The sequence below is a fragment of the Malus sylvestris genome, chromosome 5, assembly GCF_916048215.2.
Source record: "Malus sylvestris chromosome 5, drMalSylv7.2, whole genome shotgun sequence".
Lineage (NCBI taxonomy): Eukaryota > Viridiplantae > Streptophyta > Magnoliopsida > Rosales > Rosaceae > Malus > Malus sylvestris.
This window is the reverse complement of record NC_062264.1, coordinates 8,415,757-8,427,156: the sequence shown is the minus strand read 5'-3', so window position 1 is coordinate 8,427,156 and position 11,400 is coordinate 8,415,757. Positions and strand designations below refer to the sequence as shown.

Here is an 11,400-nt window from a genome sequence, read left to right as displayed (position 1 = left end):
CAATGGAGTAAGTCCCACTTTGAAGCCTATCCAAAGTGTGACTTGTTGAATAATTTGTCTGAATCATTTAATGCGGTCATACTAGTGCCAAGGCAAAAGCATATTATAGCTATAACGATCCAAATTTTTTTATTTGTAAGCTAAATTCAATGATAGGCCAAACTAAAGTCATGGTTAATCTTTACACTATTAGCCATAATAAATTTCTTTCCTTAAAGAAATCAAGTACAATAATAAATTTGGGTTATTTTATGGCTGCATCTAACATTCGCGTTAGACTGCCTACGTAACCTACGAAGGGATCAAGTTATTCGTAGTTTACAAATTCAATTTCTAACTCATTTCCAAAATCATTCAAGTGACTAACAATCACTAACTAAGTTCAAACAAGCGATTCACACCAATTGCATATCAAGTATAGATTCAGAATATCAAAATTAGCTTAGAAAGACAACGTCAGCTCACTGTCCAAGCGCAGCCACAAGTGGCGGTTTCCGGCAAATAAAAACTTCAAATTTCGACGAACTCTAAATATTACCAAATTTTATAATGTTGTAGAGTTCAATGAGAGGAACAACTTTCATACCTAGGCCAAAGTCTAATTCGACTGGGAAGTGGGCATAAAAAAACCGCTGGAACCCTCAATTTGGGTAGTTGTCGATTTGCCACCAAAACGAACTCTGACGCCTCATCCAAGGCTTGGGCATTGTCCCTGGGGTTGAGGGGAGTCTTTTGGTGGTGGTCATCGACGACAATCGTTGTCGGATTCACTGGAAAAAATATAAAACCACTAGGACACCCGTGGGTTTGTGGCTTCGATTTGTGAATTTGGGTTAGAAATCTAGAAATCTAATATCACAGAGACGTTGGGCTTGATGAGAGCTTTCCATAGACACTGGAACCACCTTGAACGGATGTCGGACAAAGAAGATAGGAACGGGTCGGGTCAGTTGCATGGCTCCAAAAGGATCAAGTGCTCATTCACCTCCCTCATTTCTCTCCCTTCTTTCTCTACCCATTGGTCTTCTCCCCTCCTCATTTTCTCTCCCGCATCCCTCATTTCCCCTCTCTGTTGCTGCCACCCCATTTCTTTTATTTATTTATTTATTTCCAATAACGAAAACATCTCTAATTTCTTCGTTATAACACCGTTTCACGAACTGTTTTCGCCTACACGCACATAGGATCGAACTCCATCCATATATGTCAAGAAATAAAATAAAATATATAAGGATAAAATACGTTGTCGTAAAATTACGTTTAATCAACGAGGGGCATTTTCCACTTATCTATAAATTTTCTACATTTTCATATGTTTTAAATTTTCTAGGGTATTACAATAACTATGCTGTAAATGATTCACACTATGTTGCTGAAGAGAATTCAAATGAGGTGAGGTATAATGATGAAGCAAGTAGGAGATCTTTGCCCTAAGATTAAGAAGTTAGAGGAAGCCAAACTCTTAAGTGGCAGGTGCATTGCACAATGGTCAGGAGGGACCAAATTTCAAATGGATGCTGGAGGTGGGGAACAATATGTGGTGGACTTGGTTGAGAAGACATGCTCTTGTAGAAAGTATGACTTGACGAGAATACCTTGCAACTATGCAATATCTGCAATCCATTTCAAGAGAGAAAAACCTGAGGATTATGTGGATGCTTACTATTTAAGGGCACGGTACTCGGAAGTTTATTCTCACTTAATAATGCCAATGAATGGTATGTCATTGTGGGAGGATACTGAAAACCCACCAATCTTGCCTCTATTATATACAAGGCAACCTGGAAGACCAAGGAAGAAGAGAAACAAAGAAGCTGCTGAATTGGAGAAAGATGGTGAACAAACTCCCACCCACCCACCAAATAATCCTGAAGGTCCTTCTAAGCCACTTAAGCTAGGAAGAAAAGGGCAAGGTGCTTTAAAGTGTACTATATGCAAGCAAGAAAGACATAATTCAAGGACCCATCATCGACATCTTCCTCCAAGGGACAAACAGGTAGCATTTTGTACTTTCTTTAATCCTTTAATGAATGATTTGATACTTTGTTATATGCATCCACATCAGCACAAGGGAGAGCATCATCATCAGCCGAAGCTGCACCTAGAAAGAGGACAAGGAAATCTAAGGTAAAAACTTAATCCTCTCCTTTGTAGTTTACAACAACAAGTTTAGTTTAGAACCTTACTTTGCATCTGACCTTTTGTAATGAACATTGAAATTAGGCATCACAAATAGGGGATGGTTCATCTGCAAATCCTGAAGCTCATTCACCGAGACCCACCAAGTAGAGAAAGACAAGGCAAACCAAGACCTAAAGATGCCAGACATTGTAACAAATTACTATTTTTTAGTTCATGTTTTATGTGCAACAGGAACTGAAATTATGCTACATGGGTTCTGGAATTAGACATCACAAATATTGAATTTCTTTCGATTTTTTGAACTGATTTGGAATCCTGAAAATGCACTGTTTTGCTAGATGGATTTCAGTAGGTTTTAGGAATCAGTGCACTGTGCATTTTGGGATATTTAAGGATGTCTAATGGATATCTTTGTAAATGTTGGATGGATTAACGATGCCATATGAATTATGTTTTGTTTGAAGTGGACTTTGTGTTCATCTTTTGATTATATCATGTGTTTATGTAGGATTTGTGTTCATCTCTATCTTACATCATGTGTTGATGTGGGATCACGTGTTTATGTAGAATTTCCATTTGGTTTTTTTAGGTTGTATTATCTTCCAAAATTGGACCCTTTAAAAAATTAATTTTTTTTTGCTGATGTGGACTAGTTTTGGTGGGAAAAAATTATGCTGAATTTTGTTTATTTATAAAAATGACGTGGAAATTAATTTTGGCCGGAAATCTACGTAGCAGACCGTGTGGAAGTTCATATGTGGAGATGGTGGAACCTAGCTTTAGCTACGTCAGCATATAACGGACGAATTGACAGACAATGTAACAGAGGTAGAACATTGCAACAATTTCGTACATAAGGTATGCCATTGAAACTTTTTAAAGATGAGGTATGAAACTGTTAATGACCCAATAGTTGAGATAATTATGTGTAATTTATTCAAAATAAAATTACTTTTCGAATATAATATATAAAGATGGAAAACAGGAAAGTAAGGGAAAATTCTGAACGCTGTGTGCGAAAAGAAATAAAAAGCGAAATTTCCGATTTTGGCCCTCAAATCAAATTTTGCTTCCCGCTCAACTCAAAGATTTAAATCCCACAGGCACTGTACCACACATACAATTCCAGATTCGAAACAGAAACCCAACCTCCTCATTCCTTCCAGTTCCAGGTATTTCTCTTTTTTTTTTCTTTTAATTTCTTGCTTATCTTTTTAATAAATCCACTTCCAAGGTCATACTTTTGCTGTTCTAGGGTTTCTTCTTGCCCAAATCTTTCCAAAACCAAATTTGAATCTACAAAATCTCGAGTTTTGACAATCCTTTAGTTCTAGATTCGTTACCCGGTTCTACGATTCGGTGAAAATGTGGTACTCTGACAAGTGTATTGATAAGAAACCCTAATTTGGGTTTGCTCTATTGCCCTATTTCTTGATTAGTGTTTCCAGAATCAGGTTCGTGTTTGTGTTCTTCATCTGGTTTGTCTATTTCCAGTAGATACTTGCAAGTTTTTCGATCAATTACATTCGGCAAATCTGATTGAATTTATGGCTGAATATGCCTGTTTCAAAACTGACTAAGGAGCCCCATTGCATTCACTGTTAGCAGTAGGCAGCAATGAAGTCATAACCATACTATGCCCAATTTTGTACACCTACTAGTGTATGTGCCGGTATCAAAGGATGTCAACTAATCCCATATGCGGGGATGTGGGATTACGAAAGGCACATAATACTCATGGAATTCTTAGTCTTAAATACTTCAAAACCCCTTTTTTTCTTCTCATGGATCTTTCTATGTGGTTGGTTCTTTACAGTTTTCTATATGAAAATGCTCACGTTAACATGTTTCTTCGTGCTCCAGATCTTTACTGCATTAGAGCCGTGCACAAGTTGAGGATCAAGGGAAATGGAGGATGTATATAAAGAACTAGATGACGTTAAAGCAGAGGTCGAGAGGCTTAAGGCTGAAGTCCGGGTTAAGACGGAACTTTCCGATGTTCTGAAGAAAGCCAACACAGAGCAGTCGATCAAGTTTCAAGAAGCTAAGCGGGAGAATGAGAAACAAGCTCAAGAACTAAATGTCAAGCTTGACGAAATTTCTCAATTAAGGCAGGCTTCTAAAACCCTTCAGTCTTGTTTGCTTGAAAAAGAGTCGTCGCTTAGGCATTTGACTTGTTTGCATGAAAAACTTCGAGCTGATAATGAGAAGAAATTGCAGAAAATGGAAGAGGAAAATAGAGAGTTAGTATCCGCCTTAGATGAAGCTACTGAGAGAAAAAAAGAGTTGGAGCAGAATTTTGGTGCCAGTACTAAAGAGATTGAGGGCCTTAAAAGCCTCTTATCGACTACAGAAAGGAAGTGTTTCGAGGCAGATCAGAAGGCTCGAGAAGCCAAAGAACTGAGACAGAGAGATGACATCATAATGGGGTTAGAGGAGGAAAATAGAAATGCTCAAGATCAGTTGAAATGGAAGAACGAACAGTTTATACATCTTGAAGAAGCACATAGACGGCTCCAAGCTGAGTTCCAGTCGGGTAAAGAGGAGTGGGAGAGGGACAAATCAGCACTGTTTGAAGAGATCTCTTTGTTGCAGACAAGCTTGGATTCCCAAACGAGAATTCTTGAAGGTGTTCAAAAACTTTTGGAGATGTGCAACCAATCTTTAGCTCATGAAGAAAGCAGGAGGAAGTTTTTGGAGGTTGAAGTGTCCGAATTCAAATCACGTTATGAGAATGTGTTTGCCCGGTGTGAAGAAGAAAGGTCAAAGTTTGATAGCTTGGCTGTTCAAAGGGATGAAGAGATTGCTAAGCTAAGAAACTCACTGTCAACAAAAGAAGCACTCTCCAAAGAAACGGAATTTAGAATTGTTCACCTTGAGCAAGAGAATCGGGAATTGAGAGAATCTGTAAGGGAACTGCAGGAAGCTCAAATCAGAAATTGTGCCCCAGCTGCTCTAACAAAGCTACGCAACAAGCTTAGGGGCTTGGAGCAGGTACATAGCAACTGTTCAACAAATCTGAAAGCAAAAGAATCTGAATTGAGCCTCCAAATAGAGAAGATGAAAGGAGATGTAAATAGGCACAACTCTGAATTGAAGGGTAGAGAGAAGCAAATACAGGAGCTTCAGATGGAGCTAGAAAGCTGCCATTCAGTGATTGACGTTTCAAATGAAGAGATTTCAGTAGTACTTGCGATCTTTAAATCAGAACTCTCAGAGGCTTACTCCAACAAATCTGATGCAAAAACTGAAATAGAGCTGTGTGACAGAATGGATGACAAGATCTCTCTACTTCAAACACAGTTGGAGATGAAGAGCAGTGATTTACAAAATGCTCATCTTAAGCTAGAACAAGAACATGAGAAAGCAGAAATATTAATGAAGAGGATAAGGTCCTTGGAACTAGCTGAACAGCATCAGGTTATCATGGAGGAAGAGATTCAACAACATAAAAAGATGCTTGAGGAATCATCTGTGCATCAACTTTACATGAAAGAACAATTTGTGCAGATGGAAGCGGAGAAACAAGAATTTTCTTTGGCTTTAGAAAAGGCAAACCTTGAATTGGCTGAGAAAATTCGTGAAGCAAATCAGTTAGAATTCGAATTACAGAATTGGAAGTCTAGTGCCGAAAGCTTGAAACTGTGCTGTCAAGAAAATCAAGAAAAATGTAGACAAATGGAGAATTCACTTCTTGCACAAGCTGAGAATGAAGAAACCCTTAAGCATGAGAAAGACATGCTTATCACCATTACCAAAGAGAAAATTAATAAAACTGAAGTTCTGGAGCGGAAGATTGTCCTTCTAGAAGCTACAGTTGCATCAAAGAACGAGGAAGTGGAATTTTTCACACAAAACACTGAGTACCTTATAAGCAATGCCAAGGAGAAGGATAGCTGCATAGAAAATCTCCAAAATGATATCACGCGGATGGAGCAGGAGGCCATGAGAAGAGAGGTGGAAGCAGCAATTCTTGCAAGCATAGACACAGAGAAATATGTTGGACTAGAGAAAGACAGGCTTTTCAAGGTTATGAATGAGAAAGATGAGAATATAAAAGTTCTCCAAGAATTGGCGTCGTCATTAGAGCAAGACTTGACAAGTGCATTTATATCGTCCTTCTCAGAAGTTGTAGAAAATCTGGTAACAGTTGAAAAGCTTACTGAAGATTTGAAGAAGGCCAAACATATGACAGAGCTAGAGATTGAAGAGAAGAACATGAGAATTGTTGATTTGGAGAAGGAAGTATCTGGTTTGCGGAAAAGTTTGACAAATCAGGAGGAAGCCTTGTTTACTGAAAAGCAACAAGCAGATGAACTTCAAGCATTATTGGAAGTCAACAAACTGGAAAATGGTAAACTGATGGGTGAACAGAGGAGGCTGGAAGGCATAGTCAAGCAGCTTGAGTTTGAAAAACACGTTCTTTTTCAAGACACCACAAGTCTATCAAAAGATAGGGAGGAAGTTTTTGTTCACTTTGAAGAAATATGTGATCGTATGGGTGACTTCACTTGTGAGGATGTGGAGATGATGAATCTTTTGGATACAATGTTACAAAGGTGCAAGGAAGAGGTGAAACCAGCAACTAATTTGAAAGTGGATAATGAGCTCTATGATTCTACCTATGAGAATGCAAACAATTCTATTTCGGTGTCAGCAAGAAAACTTGAAGCGTATAGTACTGGAAGATCACCACTGAAAGAAGTGAATCAGCGGCAGTTGTAACTAATACAAGAGATACAAGTTTTCACCGAAGAATATGACACAAGGTAATTCAAAACCCATGCCTTTGTTTTTAGATGTCATCATCTACTTCTTAATTTTCAGAGTTATCGAAAAAGTTATTAGCTTATTTATACTGGAAAATTTAATGCATATGTGAATCGTTCTTTTACACAACCTCCCACTTATTGAGATATTAACCATATTATGCACATTCTGTAATCGGCTAATGGGTCAAGGGCAGGATGAAAAATTCTGCGCTTTAAGGGTTATGCTTTGGAGTTAAGAGAGCTGTTTCAGAACTTGTTAAATGCTCCAATGTTGTGAAACACTTTGCAAATTTGCTGAACATGAAACTTCTGTGTGCAATGGCGAATTGCTAGATGTAGGATGCATATTGTATAAAGGTATTATCCTCATCCTCATCCTACATCTAGCAATTTGCTGAACACAAAACTTCTGATTCTGCTGAGCGCGTAAGAAGGTCGAATGCAATCAATTGTTGAGGGCATTGATAATTGTTATAGTCTATAGAAATAGATTCTCGTGCATTCAATATCTGTGGGAAAAATTTGACTGTAATGTTTTCCGTTTGTGTAGAGTAGCCAGAATCGAAGGAATGTACTCCAAATGGGAATGGGCTTGAGACATCGTCGAGCTATCGAGCTTGAACCAGTTAGCAAATGGCAAGGCCAAACAAATATTTTGTAGTTTCTGCTGTGTGTTGTTGTATGAGTTACCACAAACCTCGTTTCTAGTCTTTTACTTTTCTTTTCTCCTTTCCAATTATTCTGTACTCTCCTTTTCCCTTCCACATTACGGATGTGACTTGAAGTTTAGTTCCCAAATGGAATCAGTCCCATTAAAATCCTTGTGCTGATGTTGAAAATTTTAAATTTCATTTCGTTAAAAAAATAATAAAAAATGTTGAAAGTAGTAGTTTTAGCAGCCAAATGTGAAAAAGTTGAGCACCTGTCATTTGATAATGAGAAAATTGTAGAAATGGTCCCTTAATTTGAATTCAATTGGAGCGACGGTCCCTTAACTAAAAATCCATGACTATTGGTCCCTTATCTTATCAAAATGTGCAGCTATGGTCTATTTTATCAATTCCGTCAGAATTCTGTCAAAATGAGTCAATGTTGGAAGGATCATTACTTAAATTGGATTTAAATTGAGGGATTATTGCTCCAATTAGGTTAAAGTTGATAGACCATTTCTTCAATTGAGTTAAAATTGAGGAACCATTGCTACAATTTTTCTTATTTAGTTTTTCATATTTGCCCATTGATTCAACCTCACGTGCGTGTCATGTGACTCATTTTAAAGGATAATTAATTGTGTCCGAAAATTATATTTCATCGGAATATACCCAAAAACCTTGAAGCTGCTACTACAGAAAATTACCTGAGTACTCAAAACTCATATTTGGGAAAGAAAATTACTATTTGGTTGACTGATACTGCTTCCTGAACATTTATCTTGCAATAGATGGGAGGAATGTAGCCGTCTATGGCGTTTCTTGGTAATTGATACAACAAATTATCACCGTAACCGGCATGAGGTTGTCACACAATAATCTCTGATAACGCAGGGAACCACATCACTGAGTTTCAAGTCGTACATAATTCAACATCTATGAATTCTCCTCGTTCTTTTCAGATGAACTTGAACCTTTGGAGAATTTCGTGCGCCATTTCTGCTTGTTCTTCTCAGATGTATTCACATTTTCGGTGTATTTAGTAAGACCCTGCCTCAACGCTCCAATGTTTACCCCATTATCCACCAAAATGCTTGTTACGCCCATCTTTGAAACCTGCAAATACCATCACAAAGTTTTGATAAATGGGTGAGAGATTACGGTCTCGTATAAATCGAAAATATACGAACAATTCTGGGGATAGTATAACAATAAAATCTCTTGGCACGGAGACTTGACGCGAAGCAACACTTGTGTGACACATTGTATGGATAACCAGTGGTTTCTGATAAGGAGAGGGAAGCAAAATTGGAAGGGGAAAAAGGGTGGGGCTATTTCCGCACCCAAAAAAAAGATGAGTTGGTTCAAACCAGCTTTTCTGCGTTGCAAAAGTTGCCTACTATTAGAGCTGTAAACTCTTCTTTTTCAGCTTTGGCCAAGCGTGCTGGAGAAAGTCATGTCACGCGTAATGTTGACACTTAAAACTCACGTCGTCAATCGTAATCATTCTCTTGAATTTTAGTCCACTTTAGCCAATACCAGGATTTCTTTTTCCACACATTTTGATACCAATATCCTCCGTCAGTATCAAAATTTAAAGCCGTCGTTAGTTGTTGACACTAGCAAATAATTCACACATATTTTCTTCATTATCTTTCAATCAAAATATTTTGGGCAAAAGTCATGGATTTGGAAACGATCAAGGGTCAATAGATGATTGATTCACATTTATTTCATAAAATTAAGAGGCGATGGAGACGGTGAGAATTATAATAATTCAAAAGATGACTTGTTATTATGATTAAGAACAATTGCCACAGAAGAAATGGAAGGGATAATCTTACCGCTTGGATGTTCCTATTTTCGTCATCAAAGAAAAGCATTGAGTTGAAGGGGACCCCGGTCCTTGTATGAATTCGCTGAAAATGGTCCGTCTTGTGTGTCCAACTCGAAAAAATCTCCTGTACAAACAGCAAGCCAGATTTACAAATCAAACTCAACTGACAGAGTTACAGTCAGCACACCTTTGGCAGCTCTCTTAATCCTAATTGAAACTGAAAAGATGAAAGGGCATTGTGCTCTGATGCGTCACCTGGGCGGCGAACATCGACTTGATACTCAATTTTTCAATAAAAGTCTTTGCTATATCCGCAGTTGGTGACCTAGAAGCAATGGCAAGACCAATTCCTTTTTCTTTCAGTGCATACAATACTCCTCTGGCATGGGGATACATCGATGGCATTTCACGTTTGGAGCGACATTCACTGAAAAAAGAACACAAATGTAAGTTGAGGCTCAAAAACATAAAATTGTCAAGAACATGTTAAACTGTGGCGTTACGTTAGAAGTAACTCAGTTCATTCACGGATTCGTTTCCCTTTTCGTTGTGTCCGTCCATGGCTAGCTTAGGCTACAAATGTGAACCGAGTGTTCGTACGTCACCACGAAAGATAACACTAGATCGATACAAGACATGAAGCCGTGAATAGGGTAGCGCTATTCACACACCCTTGTTAGTTTTTGTCCATCGATCTTTTTCAATTCATTCAATCCGATGGCCAAAAATTGAGACGTTGCATTAGAAGTAAAAATGGGTGCGTGGATAGCACCGTCCTAACTAATATTTTTCTCCTCGGTTTTATTTTGAAAACTGATGATCTATGTTGTTCAGCAAAGATCCACTTTCAAGAAAAATTAAAACTATATAATACAAATATGCGCAGTAATATTGATAACATCCCAAACCTCAAACCATCGTTTTGTTTCCAGTTCACAGGGAAAGTAGGATTACATATATTCATTAGTCGTCTGGGTTATCACAATTAATAGAAAATTTTCGCCGCTTCCTGGGAAAAGGAGAGAAAACCAAGATTTTCTCGGCAACCAAACAAGTTATAGTCGGAAAGAAAGAGAGAGAGATAAAGAAATGGCGTACCAATAGAAAGGCCAGAGAGTGTAATCAAGATCAAAGACAACCAATCGCGGAAGCACTTGGAACATTCCCAATATCTCTAAAGCATCTGCCTTCACCTTATCGTCACCCATTCTCTCTCTGATGTAAAGTTTCCAATTTGCCTGCGTTCTTGGATGAATGAATTAGGCAATATAAATAAACAGAAATTATATAGAAGGTCAATTATGGGTAATAATGTAATTTCATAGGTTTAAATTTTACTGTTTTTTATTATTAAAATCTCATATTTTTAATATTTAAAATTAATATAAAAAAAACAAAAAAAACCTCTCACTCCCCATGTTCTCTCTCTCTTCCTCCCTCTTATTTTCTAAAAAACAAATGTGTTCATACACACAAAGTGTGTAGGAAAATGCTAATTATTAATGGCCAACATGTTTTTATTTTAATTCATACAATATTTTGATCTCATTTCACATAGAGACAAAACTTATATACATGGGTAGATGATGCGATAGACGATACTTTCGTTGGAGCCAAAGTTATGAAACCCCTTCTTTATATTTTTTCTGAAATGTAAATTTCATTAATATGAAAGAAGGTTGTAGGCCAACACATAGGAAGACTAAATAACCCAAATACATTAAGGGGAACCGATACATAAAAGCCTAACCTAATTAAACAAGCAAAAACTAAAACCCACATTCCTAATCTCTGACTGCAGAAAGTCGTATTTGCCGCTGCCAGCGCCATGAAAGTCTTGCTAGCATCTACCAAAGCAACAACACTAGAGAAAACGACTAAGTGGTGAAATCGACCAAGACATCATAGCACAAAAGTACCAAATTCATAACCAAAAGCACACCACATCTACATTTCTTCACCAAAGATGCAGAACTAAGAGATAGTCACTAGATCCAAA

At 37.7% G+C, this 11,400-nt stretch overlaps 2 protein-coding genes across 4 annotated transcripts; one reads left to right on the top strand and one right to left on the bottom strand.

Moving 5' to 3' along the window:
• The first annotated feature begins 3,170 nt into the window (after positions 1 to 3,170).
• On the top strand, positions 3,171 to 7,732 carry LOC126620665 (uncharacterized protein At4g38062-like). 3 transcript variants are annotated; one of them, XM_050288888.1, is made up of 3 exons: positions 3,171 to 3,314; positions 4,006 to 6,911; positions 7,465 to 7,732. In XM_050288888.1, exon 2 carries the CDS (start codon positions 4,051 to 4,053, stop codon positions 6,865 to 6,867), a length of 2,817 nt encoding a protein of 938 aa, XP_050144845.1. In that variant the 5' UTR covers positions 3,171 to 3,314; positions 4,006 to 4,050; the 3' UTR covers positions 6,868 to 6,911; positions 7,465 to 7,732. The 3 variants fall into 3 exon arrangements, with proteins under 3 accessions (XP_050144845.1, XP_050144846.1, XP_050144844.1); XM_050288889.1 differs by lacking the exon at positions 3,171 to 3,314 and adding an exon at positions 3,337 to 3,596 and having other exon boundaries at positions 7,470 to 7,732; XM_050288887.1 differs by lacking the exon at positions 3,171 to 3,314 and adding an exon at positions 3,337 to 3,596.
• A 559-nt stretch (positions 7,733 to 8,291) lies between these two features.
• LOC126620653 (uncharacterized) lies at positions 8,292 to 10,666 on the bottom strand. Its single transcript, XM_050288869.1, has 4 exons — positions 10,500 to 10,666; positions 9,657 to 9,828; positions 9,409 to 9,525; positions 8,292 to 8,680 (listed from the first exon to the last, which is right to left on the bottom strand). Exons 1-4 carry the CDS (start codon positions 10,607 to 10,609, stop codon positions 8,501 to 8,503), a joined length of 579 nt encoding a protein of 192 aa, XP_050144826.1. The 5' UTR covers positions 10,610 to 10,666; the 3' UTR covers positions 8,292 to 8,500.
• Between the last annotated feature and the right edge of the window lie 734 nt (positions 10,667 to 11,400).

Coding starts and splice junctions, on each gene's coding strand:
- LOC126620665 (XM_050288888.1), top strand. CDS start 4,051: ATGGAGGATGTATATAAAGAACTAGATGACGTTAAAGCAGAGGTCGAG.
- LOC126620653 (XM_050288869.1), bottom strand. CDS start 10,609: ATGGGTGACGATAAGGTGAAGGCAGATGCTTTAGAGATATTGGGAATG. Junction 9,526..9,656: donor AGTCGATGTTCGCCGCCCAG/GTGACGCATCAG, acceptor CTGTTTGTACAG/GAGATTTTTTCGAGTTGGAC. Junction 8,681..9,408: donor AAAATAGGAACATCCAAGCG/GTAAGATTATCC, acceptor TGGTATTTGCAG/GTTTCAAAGATGGGCGTAAC.